At 35.5% G+C, this 18186-nt stretch overlaps 2 protein-coding genes across 8 annotated transcripts in view; both read right to left on the reverse strand.

Annotated features, from left to right (window-relative positions):
* LOC126807861 (zinc finger HIT domain-containing protein 1) overlaps positions 1-3879 on the reverse strand; it is a 42602-nt gene extending 38723 nt beyond the window's left edge. The window contains exon 1 of one of the 2 annotated variants that reach the window (XR_008788575.1): positions 3261-3855. Coding sequence is in view for 1 of the 2 variants with exons in the window: in XM_056101945.1 (XP_055957920.1) it covers positions 3756-3864 (109 nt within the window). In the remaining variant the exon portion in view is untranslated. Of the gene's footprint in view, positions 1-3260 lie in introns of both variants that reach the window. The other variant, XM_056101945.1, reaches the window with a different exon arrangement.
* Positions 3880-11953: 8074 nt separating this feature from the next.
* Positions 11954-18186, reverse strand: part of LOC126807810 (replication factor C subunit 4) — a 150666-nt gene continuing 144433 nt past the window's right edge. For all 6 annotated transcript variants that reach the window (XM_050532667.2, XM_050532684.1, XM_050532653.2 and 3 more), the window contains one exon: positions 11954-12115. Coding sequence is in view for 1 of the 6 variants with exons in the window: in XM_050532653.2 (XP_050388610.2) it covers positions 12020-12115 (96 nt within the window). In the remaining 5 variants the exon portion in view is untranslated. The remainder of the gene's footprint in view (positions 12116-18186) is intronic.

The following is an 18186-nucleotide window of genomic DNA, read 5'->3' on the forward strand; positions in this document are numbered from 1 at the left end:
TCTAACATCAAAACAGTGATCATACAATAATCAAACAATATGATTAACTTTATTACAAAAACATTGGTGATTTGATCTGAAATCAAATAACATTGGTGATTCGATCTGAAATCAAATAACAAAACAGTCAACGAGTACTAGCTATTTCTTCCACACGATTAAATTTTGTACGACGAGTCTTATTCTTAGTTGTGGACGACATCACCAATAGTTGTGGACGACATCACCAATGCCTTGAGGACGACTCCACCAACTGGTGTGGATGACTTCACTTGTATGTGGACAACTTTGCTTGTGGACGACTTGACTGGCACTCTTCATAGCATATGAGAGTCAACGGAACGGGACAGCAAATAGGATCCCTAGTAATAATAGCCACTTTGTTAAAATTTAAGAGTGTTTATTTAGTCAGACAGTAGCTGTACTACTGAGTGTTTAGTCAGACAGTAGCTGTACTACTAGTCTGTAGGCTACACTACCGGTAGTTACTCTAGTAACGTAATAATGTATCGGCTCTGAATAGCCTTCTACTACGTTACTGGGGGGCCTGAATGACAACTAGTATGAAAATAAGACTTTTCCTCGTCTCGGTTCTAAGGCTATTTTGGAATCCTTACCGTCTATTTTTCACCGTGATTCTTCTTTGATCACCAACAGGAATCATTTCCTGACACATCTGACACAAATTTATTATAATCCAACACTATTTTCATGTAGAATTGTACGATACGAAAACACAAACAACATTCATTTGAATGAGGCGGCCATTGTAAACTGACGTCTGCGCAGACCGGTTCATTACTGCGCTCAGCCAATATTCCAAATTTAGGAATGGAATTTTTACCGTAAACGAAAATTCGTGCTGTACCACAATTAACAGACTAAGCTTGTTAAGTTTTTTTTTTATTCAACATACATGAACAATAATTACATAAAATCTACGATATTGAACAACATTTTATATTGACCTTTATAAGATATTTAAAATCTCCTAAGAATAAAAAAATACTTTAAATTTAATATAGGAATACAAGATTTAATTAAATGATATCAAGTAAAATAAAAAAATGTAGCCTATCACAACCATTCAACACACATGAACAATTATTACATAAAATCTATCAAATAGACTAACACATTTTATCGAAATAAAAATGAATATCAAATATTCAATAAATAAATAAAACATGAATATAATGATGTAAAAAAAACCCACAAATTTTGAAAATACTGGAAATAAATAAGAGAGGAATGTAAAAGTATTGGAAATAGTTGTTTTTAAAAATTACAAAGACAAACGTACATGTAAACTAATATATCTGTACATTTTAATTAGAAAATGCAAGTCGACTTATATCAACAACAATCATAATTATTAAAAATGAAAAGTTTGTAATCATTAAAAAATAAAAATGTTTACAGCAGCAAGAATCCTTGGTCATATCAAAGACATATTATAATGACCTTCATAAAATATTCTAATAGTAAATAAATACTTGAAATTTAATAAAGTAATTACAAGGTAATTAAATGATATTTATCAAGTAAAATAAAAATGCACCGCAATTTAGGAATGAAATGTTACCGTAGAAATATTTTTTAAAAATATAACATGTGATGGCAGATATTCTGTACAACACTAATTATACCATATAAATTTATTGATTCAAACTGTATGTACATTAAATCTTGTATTCCTATATTAAATTTAAAGTATTTTTTTATTCTTAGGAGATATTAAATATATTATAAAGGTCAATATAAAATGTTGTTCAATATCGTAGATTTTATGTAATTATTGTTCATGTATGTTGAATAAACAAGCCAACAGTGAGGCTGATGTCCCCCGCCAAAATACCAAAATAAATAGATGACACATTAATTTATCGCACATTTATTTTTTTTAAAGTATCAAGCAATCAAACTGATTATCAACTATACACTTAAGTTTCATCACTCTCTATCAAAGTTATCTTGTCCTAAAGCATCAACCAACAAGGCATTGACCTAATCAACACATACACCAAGTTTGAACATTCTAGCTCAATTAGGAAGAGAGTTATCGTGCCCCAAAGTATCAACCAATCAAATTGCTTATCTCTGCTTACCCTAAGCGGAAAATGCTCATCTAATCAAATTGCTTATCTCTGCTTACCCTAAGCGGAAAATGCTCATCTTCGAACTCCATCAAGGCATTGACCTAATCAACACATACACCAAGTTTGAACATTCTAGCTCAATTAGGAAGAGAGTTATCGTGCCCCAAAGTATCAACCAATCAAATTGCTTATCTCTGCTTACCCTAAGCGGAAAATGCTCATCTTCGAACTCCATCAAGGCATTGACCTAATAAACACATACACCAAGTTTGAACATTCTAGCTCAATTAAAAGTTATCGTGTCCCAAAGCATCAACCAATCAAATTGCTTATCTCTGCTTACCCTAAGCGGAAAATGCTCATCTTCGAACTCCATCAAGGCATTGACCTAATCAACACATACACCAAGTTTGAACATTCTAGCCCAATTAGGAAGAGAGTTATCGTGTCCCAAAGCATCAACCAATCAAATTGCTTATCTCTGCTTACCCTAAGCGGAAAATGCTCATCTTCGAACTCCATCAAGGGATTGACCTAATAAACACATACACCAAGTTTGAACATTCTAGCTCAACAATTAGGAAGAGAGTTATTGTGTCCCAAAAAGTGTGACGGACAGACAGACGGACGGACAGACAGACGGACGAACCCATTTTAATAGTCCCCTGCTTTCTTCGAAAGGCGGGGGACCAAAAAAAACTTAGCAAGCTTAGTCTGTTAATTGTGGTACAGCACGAATTTTCGTTTACGGTAAAAATTCCATTCCTAAATTTGGAATATTGGCTGAGCGCAGTTATGAACCGGTCTGCGCAGACGTCAGTTTACAATGGCCGCCTCATTCAAATGAATGTTGTTTGTGTTTTCGTATCGTACAATTCTACATGAAAATAGTGTTGGATTATAATAAATTTGTGTCAGATGTGTCAGGAAATGATTCCTGTTGGTGATCAAAGAAGAATCACGGTGAAAAATAGACGGTAAGGATTCCAAAATAGCCTTAGAACCAAGACGAGGAAAAGTCTTATTTTCATACTAGTTGTCATTCAGGCCCCCCAGTGACATAGTAGAAGGCTATCCAGAGCCGATACATTATTACGTTACTAGAGAAACTACACTACCGGGTATGCTAGAAACAAATAATTAAGTATAAAGTAAGTATACCTGACTCTCTTTTTTCCGCCATAACCGCATTTATATCTGGTTCTATTTAGTAGTAAAAAAAACTTTCAATACTATTACTTGGAATGCTATTGCTATTACAGTAGCCAACCGACAAGGTCTTTTTTCTCAACTCAAGTTTTATCGGTTTGTCATTGTCAAGTTTTGACTCTTTTTATACCGACTTTATATATATAATTTATGGACTGAGCCCAATAATACCGATTCATTCCCACCTCTTCATTTGGAAATTAGAAATCTATCTTTTTGAGATAAACGCATATGCGTCAATTATATACGAACTTTGATTTTTTCACAAAAATGATCGCGTATTAATATTTGTAAACTGTGTATTGTCAAATAGGCTCCAAAACTTAATCAACACGGTTACTTCCGGTAAGTGTTTAGTCTCGGTAGACTGGACAACCTGCTCTAAATTGACGTCAGGCTGGTTCCTACGTCACTGAGCTATTCTGACTTCAATATAGACTGGACAACCTGCTCTAAATGACGTCAGACTGGTTCCTACTTCACTGAACCAGGTAGCGGGCAGCCATCTTGCCAGGAGGAATTCCTCCCGGCAGTGCGCATCTCTGTCTGCGCACATTACCAATGTTTACAAACAAAAACATGATCGGACGCAATCTGTTTCACAGAGAATTACGAGTCTCGTATAATATCTCTGTCATAGATGACTGCCTTAACACGTGCTGTCACAGCACGCGGTGTGAATCATTGGCTGAATGGCGCGTGCATTGTTTACGTAAGACATAACTGCTTCGGAGAGAATGCTGCATTTTAGTCATTTTAATACCCATTTACACTAAATCGGAAATAATTTTTAACTACAAATACGTCAAACGCCTTTATTTATTTTTCCAATATATACAAAAAATGTTTTAGAATTTAATTTGTCGCAGGAAAAAAAGTTAATATTTCTAGCTCAATAACGGGAAATGCTAATTGTAGGCCGGTTGGGGAGGTTCGGGTGTTTCCGGATACCAAAATGGCCGCTTTATATAAATGAGAATTTTGGGGAATATTAGGACTAACCCTAACCTTAATCCTTTTTAGAAGACTGAACTTGGATCCAATTTACCTTTTACCTCTCTTAAAAGGGTTAGGGTTAGGTTCGGGTTAGTACTCCCCAAAATACTCAATTATATAAGACGGCCATTTTGGACTCCGGAAATACCCGAACCTCCCCACCCGGCCTACAATTAGCATCAATGTCATCCTTATCAGTGATTGTCGCGGCCAAGCAAATATTCACTGCGGATCAGTGTGGACCGGACGCTGAAGATCGGAACAATAATTAATATTTTGGAATTTGAGAAATACGGCTTTAATAGGCTAAATCAAATGAAATATGAGTGATTTGAGCCGGTAGGCCTGCGATTGTGTAGCCTACTAGTACTAGCGTAATTATCTCGTGAGTGTGCATTCATGGTATTAGTCCATGTGACAGACAGATTTTCATTACCAATTTGATGAATAAATTTAACCATGATTTTCAGTTAGCCTTAGGTCTAAAGTGTCCAAAATTGGTTGATGGACATCCGGGTCACTTTGCCAAATGTGAGTTTGGCAGCCATCTTTAAAAATGGCCGCCATTTTTTAATATGAAATAGTGCAAGTCAGGGAAACCTCCACAACTCCTCAACAGGTTCACCTATGGATATGTAAAATGGCTCAAAATGTTCATAATACAATTCTAAATCTGCTGGTATATGACTCATGTTGTTTAGGAAATGCTTTCGGTTTCAAAATAAAAGACTAATCTGAAAACAGCAATATTTTCGGGTTTTTTTTCATGATGTCTGTTCATAAGTTTACTAAAAAAATCTTGTTCAGACCCATATAAGCCAAATTATCTATTTGGTCAACTAAAGTGATTTACTAGATATCAGAAACATTGCTCATAAAAAAATAATCTCTAATATGAGTGTCCAAAATCCAAGATGGCATAATATCAAAATGGCGGCCAAAAGTTGCTCAAATGGCCAATTTGTCAGTTAATAGTTATTTCACAGTTTGATATTACATGTAATATCCAATTGAAAGGGATTACTGACCTTAAAATTAACCAAAACACAAAGTGTTTAATAAAATCCAAGATGGTGAATATTCATAATGGCGGTCAGAATTTCCGTAAAATGATCGATTTTCTGTTTAATGTAGCTTGTAATATGTCTTTTTAAGCAAATAACACACTATTTGTGGATAACAATTACTATAGTTTATTTCACTGTGACGTTTCAACAAGATTTTACATGTCGTTATCATGTTTTTACTGTTATGGCCTATTGCTCGTGGTTCATTATACCGCTTGAATAATTGTTTGATCTTTTGTTCTTGTGCTTATCTATACCAATTACAGTTTATACCTGTATATGTGCATTTGATTATCTAACGGCTTGGGACACTACAATGCCCATACTAGCTGACTTTGCATCCCTTTGGAGGGTCAGCACCGCTCTTGTATATATATAGCCATATTCTTTTCATTTTATTGTCCCTCGCCTTTCGAAGAAAGCAGATGACTATTAAAATGGGTTCGTCTGTCCGTCCGTCACACTTTTTGGGACACAATAAGTCTCTTTCTAATTGAGCAAGAATGTTCAAACTTGGTGTAGGTGTTTATTAGGTCAATGCCTTGATGGAGTTCGAAGATGATAATTTTTTGCTTAGGGTAAGCAGAGGTACGCAATTTGATTGGTTGATGCTTTGGGACACGATAGTACTTTAGTTCTAATTAAGTGAGAGTGATAAAACTTGGTGTATAGTTTCATTACATCAATACCTTGACTAAGTTCGATAATGAGAGTTTTCTGCTCAGGGTAAGCAGAACGATAAGCAATTTGATTGGCCGATACTTTAGAACACACTAACTCTCATTCTAATTGAGGTAGAATGTTCAAACTCGGTGTAGGCGTTCATTAAATGAATGCATTGATGGAGTTCGATGATGAACATTGTCTGTTTAGGATAAGCAGAGATAAGCTATCTGATTGGTTGATGCTTTGGGGCATGATAACTTTGGTTATAATGAAGTGAGGGCGATATTAGCTTGACTAAGTTCGATCGTGAGAATTTTCTGCTTAGTCTAAAGAGCGATAAGCAATTTGATTGGTCAGGACTTTGGAACGCAATAACTCTGCTGAATGTCTTGACTCAGTTCAGTAATTAACATTTCGGGCTAAAGCTAAGCAGAGCTAAGCAATTTCAATGATCGATGCTTTGGGACAAGATAACTTTGATTCTATCTGATAGAGAGTGATGAAACTTAGTGTATAGTTGATAATCAGTTTGATTGCTCGATACTTTTGAAAAAAATAAATGTGCGATTAATTAATATGGGTCATCTATTTATTTAGGGATTTCGACGGGGTCATCAGCCTCACTGTTGGCTTGTTTATTAATGTTATATGCTTGGTAAGGACTTGTGAAATCTTATTGAAACGTCGCAGTGAATTAAACTATAGAATTTGTTATCCATAAATAGTGTGTTATTTGATTATGCTTCAATTACTAAATGCCTGACCCACCTACAATGCCCAACTAGTCTTATGCGGGACATATTGTGATCAATGGCCAACTGATAGCAGGGGCGGATTGGGCCATTGGGCGATCGCCCGATCGGACAAAAAAATGAAAAAAATAATTTTGTCCAATTCGTCTATAAAACCTTTTTCTGCTGAACATTATATGGTGTGGGGGGGGGGGGGGGTATTGGACCGGCCATGGAACTACGATGATGTGGCCGGTGTCTTTAACGGGCTGCCACGCCATCACTGGAGTCTGGAATGGGCTGGTATAATAGACTTTCTGGGCCGGGTGTGCTGGGTGTGGGCCGGAATTCGGAATCCTGCAATGGGGATTCCGAATTCCATCACAGGAGGAATCAACTAGCGCTCCCGGCAACAAAAATGGGACATTTTACAATGAAAATATTCCTACTTATTCAATATTCCTAAACTGGTTAATCAAATGGTCAAAATTTTCTCAACTAGTCCTATTTTTAAACCAGTTAAATTCTCTTGACTCTTGGCGATACAATACGTTAATTAATAATATGACGATATGATAATTTCACAGGTTGATGGTTGTAAATTACTTGTAGGTCGGGGTTTTGGCCTAAATTAATCGATTTATGAGATATATTATTTGACAAAGATTATAATCAGATATGCCACCAAATCGCATATTTGGGGTTCATTAAAAGGGGTAGCTCCGACAAGGGAGCCCGGACCGGTTCCCGGCCCCAATCCGCCACTGACTGAAAGTGTACCACTTTATTTATGCCTGACCTTGCTTGACCCATTACCCACCTAGCTAGAGTGTCAACAATTTTAATGCGTAACCTACAGTTCCCAACAATTTTTATGCATGGTCTAGTCTGACCCACCTAGCAATTTTTGTGTGTGGCTTAGGGTTTTTTCGGTAATTAGTGTTTTTTTTATTCGTTATTTATTGATATTTCGATATTTGGGGGTTTTCGGATTTTTTCGGTATTTTGTCTGCATCTTTCGGTACTTTTCAGATTTTTATCTCGGTACTTTTCGCATTTTTTCGTTATATGGTACAACCGAACCGGTTTTTCATCAAAGACTATGCCTGGCAACTTTTGTGGTATAGTCTAGATAACGTATCCACAGATCCATTTCACAACAAGTTGAAAGTTTAAAAAGAATCGTTGCGAAGATAATTTGAAATGCATTAACGACTAGGAATCACAAAAGTAATGTCGACCAATTTCTTCTTTCGCTTTAGGCAGGCCTATGATATTAAAAGGATATCATCATTGTCGCTGCCGAGATCTCCTGTTTCTTCTTGTACTTTGGCTAGTATCCATTGCTGAAGAAAAACAGTAGTTGCGATTGTCACAGTAATTCCAATGAGGTGGATGGTTGTGACATTAACAAAGAGGAAATAGTGAGCCATGCTTTTGGGTAAATGTATTTCAAATTATCTCTGTAATTATCATTTTTAAACTTAGAACTTGTTGTGAAATACATTTTACACTTTACACTTTCACAATTGACAAATATGAATCCATGATACCATCTGGCTAGATTCTAGATGATAACACAAAAGGTTGCCAGACTCTTCAAAGTAAAAATCTATCATATTACCATTTGTGGACCAGAAATGAAATGCAATGTGGGTTAACGTCCTACTGTTCTAACTTGGTCAATGAAGATGGCTATTCGTCATAGAGTGTGAAATGAGGTAAAATTTGTCCAGACACAGGGATCGAATTCCGGACCTCGTTGAGCCTTACCCTCTGAGCCACTATTTCGGCCAATTTCTGAACAAACAGAATAGATAAATTCTTAACAACTAGATATATTTGCAAAGATATATTAAAATTCCTTACAGTTTTGCTGGAATATTATTAAATCTTATTTTCTGATTTACGAGATCTGGTATAATTAATTCCATCATCCCCAAAAAAACTACTACACATTTTTATAATAAGCCAAGCCAAGAGAAAGACTGACAATTGTCCCGTTTTGTTCTTAAGCAATAATCTACGATATCCAAAATCTTTTTTTGAGGTAATATTTAAGTTTAGTGATCCTGAAAACCCCATAAATGGCATATTACAAGCCGTACAAAACAGAAAAATGACGATTATCTGAAAAATCATTCATTTTAGGGAAACTCTTGCCGCACTCTTGGATTTTAGCCATCTTGGATTTTGGAAATCCTTTTTTTAGATGTTGTATTTAAGTTCTGTGACATCGAAAACCCCTTAAGCGGCATTACAGGGCATATCAAACTGTAAAATGACGATTATCCGAGGCATCGATCATTTTAGGCAAATTTTGACTGCCATTTTGAATTTTCGCCATCTTGGATTTTGGGAAACTAACTTTATAGATCAATTGTAAGTACAATGACTACGGAAACCCTATATATGATATATCACAAGTTTTACCTTGCGTGATACTCATCCATCCTAACAAGAAATTCAATTTTCGTCAAATTTTGGCGACCATTTTGGAAATCAGACGGATTCAACCGAAAATGACGTCACAGAAGTGACACACTATCAAAATCGTCTTCAGTGACAAATTTTTCTTCAGAAACAACCGGTCCCCAAATATCGGTGTGATTGCGACAACCCTAAATAAACGTTCACATGGATAGTACCCTACCTCGCCGAGGCTCAACATTTTAAAATTGACAGTCTACTCAAGACTTTTGTTGAGTTTGCGGCCACCGCAGCTGTACAGACTGGGTCACTGACCGTATTTATTTATGCCAAATGAATAACTTAAGAAGACCAGACACAAAATTTGGCTAAATTTACCCTGAACATGATTTGGTAGTAAATTTTTTAATAAATCTTGAAAAAAAATGCCAAAACGTTGCTTTTTTCAGAATAATCTGTTGATTTGGAAAACATATGATTCATTCACCAACATGTGTCATATAACAGCAGCTGTAGAATGTTATTGCGAACATTTTGAGCCATATTCCATATCAATAGGTCAATCTGTGAAAGAGTTATGAAGGTTTCCTTGACGCGCTCAATTTCAATGAAAAAACGGCGGCCATTTTTAAAGATGGCCGCCAAAATGGCATTTAGCAAAGTGACCCGGAAGTCCATCAACCAAATTTGAACACTTCGGGCACCAGGCTAACTGAAAATCATGGTTGAATTTATTCATCAAATTGGTAATGATACTCCGAAATCCGAGGTCTGCCACATTTGACGTTCCCGTTCAAATGACTCCATATTTTGAGCTGAAATTTTGAGACAGGGTAAATACACCATTCCTCTATATTTTGGCGCTTAAATTTCATATACGTACCCAGACTTTTATTTTTGAGACTGTTCAATTCGGGATAGTGCCTTTAATGAAGGTGAATATATAGTTATACATAAAAAAACATGGTAAAATCATAACCATTGTCAAAATATCCATCAAGTTCTATCTGTTAATTGACCTATGGTTGGTAGACCAAATAAGGTAATGTTTCCTCCTCTATTCTTGTGAAATAAAGAGGATTATAACATATTTGGGATGGAAATTAACGTCAAGGCTATCTAAGACATGCAGAAAATAGGAGGTTATAAAACAGGGTGTAGATAGTGGTCAGAGCTCACCCAGATATTCCAAGCAGCTATTAAAGATGTAAAACCATTTATTCTGTAGTGTTATTACGACCACGATGAAAACAAACACAACAAGGAAAGAAGTCTTGATAGTACTACAAAGATTCAACAAAGTGAAACAAGAGCCATAATGGAAATTAATGGAAATTGCTGAAATTCAATAGGCTTCTTTGTTTTACTAATCCAAACAATGCATATAAATTTCATACAGATCGGATGATAACTTTTGTCGTTAAAGCGTTGACAGGGTGGAACAAAGTGAAACAAGGGCCATAACTTCAGAAGTAATTATTGTAAATTGCTGAAATTCAATAGGCTTTGTGGTTTCCCTATTTTAAATAATGCATATAAATTTCACAAAGATCGGATGATAACTTTTGGTGTGATAGCGTTCACAAGGTTCAACAATGTCACTCAGCTTTATGGGGCGCCCATACTGATTTGTGCACATTGGTCGGTGGCTTCGTATTGCGTCCATTGGAAAGGGTGCGATTCAACGCCCAGCTGGGGCAGCTGATCGGTTGTACTGGAAGGTCGCGTCAGGGGTTGTACGTCATTGATTAACTAATCAGCATTGACATTTCTAGTGGTTACCCACAGTTCCGTGCATCTCACACCAAGAACTCGCTGTAACAGTCCGTTTCATTGGTTAATCTCTCACTTCAACCAGAAAACCGGTAGTAACAACTCTTTCAGATCCTATTGTTTGTTTGTGATTTCTGCGTATTGTGTTTTGTCCGTAGTTTTGTTTTGTGTAATTATTTGTGGTGCAGTCCCCCTTCACTTACTATTATCTACTTATTTGTACCATAACTAAAATAATGTAATTAGTTTTTGTCTGTGTCATATAGTATTTGAAATTGTACATATTTTATACACCCAAACCAGAAGGAAGCATATTAATATAAGCCTATACATGGCTTGTTTTTGTATCCTATTCTTTATGCCTTTTATAATATATAATATTCTCGAAATAAATACTATTGTAAAAACTGGATAATACAATATCCCTCCACGTGTCTCTAAACAGTATTGAGCACACTAAGATTTCGCAAGTGATTTTTGAATCCCCCTAATACTACAACATACTACAAGGTAAACAATGTAATATGTATGTATATTATTTTATTATAATGGTTACTTTACATACAGTAGTAAATATATTCAAATTAAGTAATAGAGATCTGTTATAGTGACATGTCTATATTGTATTATTCATGTCTTTACAACACAAATTTCCCAGATATTGGTGAATTTTCATCGTAATACACATGAAGATATTTTTTAGGGGGAGAGGGTGTTGGTCGACTATCAGTACAGAACGTTCTGAATTGACAGAATTGCAATCAAGTGACACAGAATTCCGTAAATCCTAACAACTGAGGTGGTGTGAGTGGAATCTGATCTAATTAATCACAATGAATATGTTTCAGCTGTCATGGTTAGTTGAATTATTTCCTTATGCATTTGGCGCATCACCATTGTCACGTCACTATTTTTAGGATTGAGAGAATTCAATTCCAGAACATTCAATAGAGTATCTTCTAAAATATAACTAAGGCATAACTTTGTGTTCATACTCCAAGCAAGTTTATATTTGTTTAATATCATTATCAGTACAGTTTTAAAGTGTTTATTTTCCGTGACATATCTGTGTCATTACAACACTAAATAAAGCCATTAATTGTAGGTATCCATCTGCTCCATCCATCAGGCACTTATCACTCAACTAAAATTAAAAAAAGTCATTAATTTATTGTTTATTTTTAATATAAATATAAAACAATAGGTTGCCAATCAACAAAAAATATGCCCACCATCAGCATCACAAAATTAATAGTTTAGTGTTTTCTCAACAACTCACCAAATTATGAAAACTTTGAAAGGTTGTAACGGTTAGGTTGTAAGTTGTAACAAAGAACCAATTAAACTTTTGGATAGAAAATGTTTGGAAGAGTTATCTTTCAGTCACATTGATTTTGAAAAAGTAAAAAATATGTACTATGTTGAATTTCGTAAAAATCGGCCCAAAATTGACAGACAAAATGGCCGCTGTTCGTTCTCAAATAGCTAAAAATATGGTATATCAAGGTTGTGGACCCTATAGAGGTCACAATTTTTATCCGATTTTGTTGAAACTTGAAATGTAAGTTTATAAACCAAAGATCTTGATTCCTTTCGATATTCGCGCATATCGGAACATAACTTCCTGAATTATGGCCCCTGATTGTATGAAAAATCGCGTTTTTAGCTTGTGGACCCTATAGAGGTCATAAAAATGTATGTCTGTTTTATCCATTCCAACAAGCCAACAGTGAGGCTGATGTCCCCCGCCGAAATAGGAAAATAATTAGAGGACACATATAAATTTATCACAAATTATCTTTTACAAAGTATTGAACAATCAAACAGTATATCTTTACTTATAGTCTAAGCATACAATGTTTTTGATGGAATAATTATAGCATATTAAGGGGAAAACATACTCAATTCGAAGGAGAGTTATTGTGTTCCAAAGTCTCAGCAAATCAAATTGCTTATCGCTCTGCTTAATCTGAGCAGAAAATGCTCATTATCGATCTTAGTCAAGGTATTACTGTAATGAAACTATACACCAAGTTTCATCACTCTCACTTAATTAGAACTAAAGTTATAGTGTCCCAAAGCATCAACCAATCAAATTGTTTATCTACTTAATTAGAACTAAAGTTATAGTGTCCCAAAGCATCAACCAATCAAATTGTTTATCTCTGCTTACCCTAAGCGGAACGGACAGACAAACAGACAGACGGACGAACCCATTTTAATAGTTCCCTGCTTTCTTCGAAAGGCGGGGGACAATAAGCATGAACATTTACTCAATTCGAAGATCAACCAATCAAATTGTTTATCTCTGCTTACCATAAGCGGAACGGACAGACAGACAAACAGACAGACGGACGAACCCATTTTAATAGTTCCCTGCTTTCTTCGAAAGGCGGGGGACAATCAAAGTAGGAGAGTTATTGTTTTCCAAAGTCTCGACCAATCAAATTGCGTATCGCTCTGCTTACCCTGAGCAGAAAATGCTCAATTATCAAACTTAGTCAAGGTATTACTGTAATGAAACTATACACCAAGTTTCATCAATCTCACTTAATTAGAACTAAAGTTATCGTGTCCCAAAGCATCAACCAATCAAATTGCTTATCTCTGCTTACCCTAAGCGGAAAATGCTCATCTTCGAACTCCATCAAGGCATTGACCTAATCAACACATACACCAAGTTTGAACATTCTAGCCCAATTAGGAAGAGAGTTATCGTGTCCCAAAGCATCAACCAATCAAATTGCTTATCTCTGCTTACCCTAAGCGGAAAATGCTCATCTTCGAACTCCATCAAGGCATTGACCTAATAAACACATACACCAAGTTTGAACATTCTAGCTCAATTAAAAGTTATCGTGTCCCAAAGCATCAACCAATCAAATTGCTTATCTTCGAACTCCATCAAGGCATTGACCTAATCAACACATACACCAAGTTTGAACATTCTAGCCCAATTAGGAAGAGAGTTATCGTGTCCCAAAGCATCAACCAATCAAATTGCTTATCTCTGCTTACCCTAAGCGGAAAATGCTCATCTTCGAACTCCATCAAGGCATTGACCTAATAAACACATACACCAAGTTTGAACATTCTAGCTCAATTAGGAAGAGAGTTATTGTGTCCCAAAAAGTGTGACGGACGGACGGACGGACGGACGGACGGACGGACGGACGGACGGACGGACGGACGGACGGACGGACGGACGGACGGACGGACGGACAGACAGACAGACAGACAGACAGACAGACAGACGAACCCATTTTAATAGTCCCCTGCTTTCTTCGAAAGGCGGGGGACAATAAAATTGGAAGAGGGGAACTTTTCATTTTAAAACAAACTAACGTTATTTAACAGCACGCAACCAGCTGTCCGTTTGTCTCCATAGTAGTGTGGTGGCGAATTTCTCCCTGATCAACAAGACTGTAACTTATATGATCCTTTTAAGTTCGCTCCATACGTCTGGGAAAGGTTTCTTTGCATTAAAATAGTAACACAACTGAGTCTGTGAAAGCCGTAATGCCATTGGCTATTCCTTTTTAATCAACCAATCACAGTCAATATTACATAACTCCATGGTAATCATGGCTCAGCTGTAGGTCGTCAAATTCGCGATTTACGATATTAAAATGGAAGCTGTGATTAAAATTTAATTTTGTCGATAATGTTTTGGGGTACATGGCGGTAAAAAATCTTAAAATTCTAATCGTATACATGTATATGTCCTTGCTTGACCATTAATTTGAAATTTGAATGCAAATCACAACCACCTGGCGAACAGGCGGCATACATCAATTATATAATATAAAGCCTATCAATTGATGTTTCGTTTTGTCTTAAAAAATATATTATAAAATTCTTTCCGAAGAAAATTAGATATTTTGATTGTTGAATTCCATTTGCCGTGGTTCATTTGGAATGTAAAATATACACGCATGCCTGATTGGATACCGTATTATTTCAAATTATATTACCACCATGGGTCGGACTCAGAAACGTGCGGACAATGAACGAGTCGGAATAGCGAAGATTCCCGAGTGAGAAAACGGTTGTCATTTGTTTCATTACTTCCGCCAAAATGTGCTAAAGTAAACGCGGAGTCTGATTATAAGCATCTCTTACAAATGAAATTGAAATGTAATAAGTTTATTTATTATTTTTTTTTATTATTAAAAACTAAAATCAGTGGTGACAACTTGAAATGACCAAGTGACAAGTAAAATATATATTTCTACTTGTCACCTGAGACAAGTAAAATTTTACAAACATTTCAACCCCTGCCTGGGCATGGATTCCAATTTTATGGTAGACATTAAAATAACAATTGTATAATACATGTAGAGGTTTTGCTGACCAGTTGTTAGTTAAATTTAAATCTTAGTTGAATATAATCCTTGGATAGAACACCAAATACACTGAGAAACAGTCATTAATAATGTATTTTTCCGAAAAAATCTCCAATGCTGAATCCCCCGATGACACGCGACATTGGTTGAAATTAGGTCAATAAACCGGCGATGCTAGTTTTAGTTTTAACTCTTAAACGACCCAGAGGTTTGACGTCATAACGTCATAAAAACCCCCGTCATAATGGTCAATAGTATTAAAATATAGATATGTATTTTAAAGTCATATCATTAATAAACAACTGTAGATAGACCTTTCATGTAAATGGATGAAATAATCTAAATTTAATGCCATTTTCATAAATATAAATTTATACAAAAAATTAATTTAGACATTTCATGCAAAATTCATGTATATAATGGTTATTTCGATTTTTTTGTTCGGCTGTTGTGAACTAAAAATTATTCATCATGAATCTCTTTTAATTTAAGCTTATTTAAGTAACGTAATTCTAATAGAAATTTGTTGATTAACTGAGCCTACTTATATCACGTTCTTGGCTTAACGCAAAACTGTAAAAATCAACACTACAGATAAAATCTGAATCATTGTCATTCAATAAGGATGGTAATCCGTCATAAGGAGAAGTTTGCCGAATAGGTCTAGACATATCACCATTTTATTATAATTTTTCAAGGAGAAACAGTAAGATTTGTAACTGTCAAAATGTCAAACAGGAAGTAAACAAATGAGATAAAGTCGTCTGTTCATTAGGGAAATAACTCTCATTACGCTAGGAACGTTGCATTCGGCTAACCGGTTTTGTCGACAAAAGTCGCTGTGGGTACTTAACGGTAATGTTATAGTTGTCGACAAAAGTCGCCGTGGATAAGTTAAGAGTTAAGTAGCGTTTACTGTTATGATTTTTATTTTATACACATGCTGACAGAGGCTTAATTTTAAAAGTATTGACATTATTATTGAAAGCTATATGGCATAGTCCTACGAAATTTTATTTTAAAGCAATTTCAATTATAGTTGTCACGTTATTACTGTGCCGCGTGTCTATTATGGACGAATGAATAAAAACATATTTGCGAGTTATATGATAGACAAAAAATACAAATTGTGTTATGAAGAAATACCATGGTGCTGTATCAGTTTATATCCATCCAAAAACACAGTAATCTATTCATGAATTTCAAGCCAGAACATGAATTAAATATGCAAACTTTTCCGAACGGTGTAGCTGTACACCTACGTTATTTTTGTTGTAATTACACACAATAGAATACGATATTCATCAGAATTATTTTTGTTGAAGTTTGGTTATATTAAAGGTAATGGAAGCTTATAATTTTAAAACCACTTCCTACGGGACCTCATTAGTATAAATAATGCAAACGCTGTCTCTTGTAATCACCTCACCCCTTCACAACAAATTTGAACAATGGCTAACGAGTGTCAAGTGAATCGGACGATATTAATATCATAATAAATAACAGAAAAATATTGTGGAAATAAATTTATTCAAATAAATCGACATTTCTATAATAGGCCTAATGATAATGTTTGGGAAATTTATGTTTCTATCAGAAATACTAATGTTATTTCTGTAATTTTTGATTAACAAAATGGCGGCAAATTCCCGATGCATCGATACGAGAAGCGATGTTTGCGTCCGATGCATCGATGCGTAAAATTTTACTTGATATCAGCACTAATGGGGGTGCATTTTATAGGGCTGGCCCCTGTGAACAGCACATGCAGCATGAGTTAAATGAAAATCTTGGTGAAATTACCATCTCAGAAGTCAGGTTGCGTTTTTGAGAACATTTCCTAGGTTTATACTGTTTGGGGAGAAGCCTTATTGCTCAGGTAAAGTTGGAGATGTGGTCACAAACATACAATAAAAACATTTGACTAGTTTTATGCAATGCGTCTGTTCAGAGTAACATACCAACCTGACGTTTCTTTTACTGCTTAGTATATTATATAATTATTTAGCTCAATAATCTATTGGTCAAGATTGCTGAAATGGGTATTGCTCAAAATCGGTTACTGAGCTATAGGCATTTGAATACTGGTGGCCATGCCCATTATGATAATTGTCTGAGCAGCCATATTTTTACTTTTTTTGGTAATGAAACATTTATAATACACTATCAGCGGCTGCCAGACAGGATTTGCCCACATTTTCAAGAGATGGATAGAGAACAAGCTAAAAAGAAAGTGATTTTTCGTACAATCAGGGGCCATAATTCAGGAAGTTACGATCCGATATGCGCGAATATCGAAAGGAACCGAGATCTTTGGGTTACAAACTAACATTTCAAGATTCAACAAAATCAGATAAAAATTGTGACCTCTTTAGGGTCCACAGCCTTGATATACCATATTTTTGCGCTATTTGAGAACAAAGGTCGGCCATTTTGTCTGTCAGTTTTGGGCTGATTTTCAAATTCGAACTCCGTCGTCCTTAGGGTCTAACAGTGATAAATAATATGTTTTTTTAAATCAGATAAAAATTATGACCTCTATGGGCTCCACAAGCTAAAATCGCGATTTTTCGTACAATCAGGGGCCATAATTCAGGAAGTTACGTTCCGATATGCGCGAATATCGAAAGGAACCGAGATCTTTGGGTTATGAACTTACATTTCAAGATTCAACAAAATCGGATAAAAATTGTGACCTCTATAGGGTCCACAACCTTGTTATTCCATATTTTTACGTTATTTGAGAACGAAGGGCGGCCATTATGTCTGTCAGATTTGGGCCGATTTTCACGAAATTCGAACTCAGTCGTCCTTAGGGTCTAACGGTGATATAATAATACGGTTTTCTAAATCGTATAAAAATTATCAC

Source organism: Patella vulgata, chromosome 1 (assembly GCF_932274485.2).
Source record: "Patella vulgata chromosome 1, xgPatVulg1.2, whole genome shotgun sequence".
In the NCBI taxonomy this organism is placed as follows: domain Eukaryota; kingdom Metazoa; phylum Mollusca; class Gastropoda; family Patellidae; genus Patella; species Patella vulgata.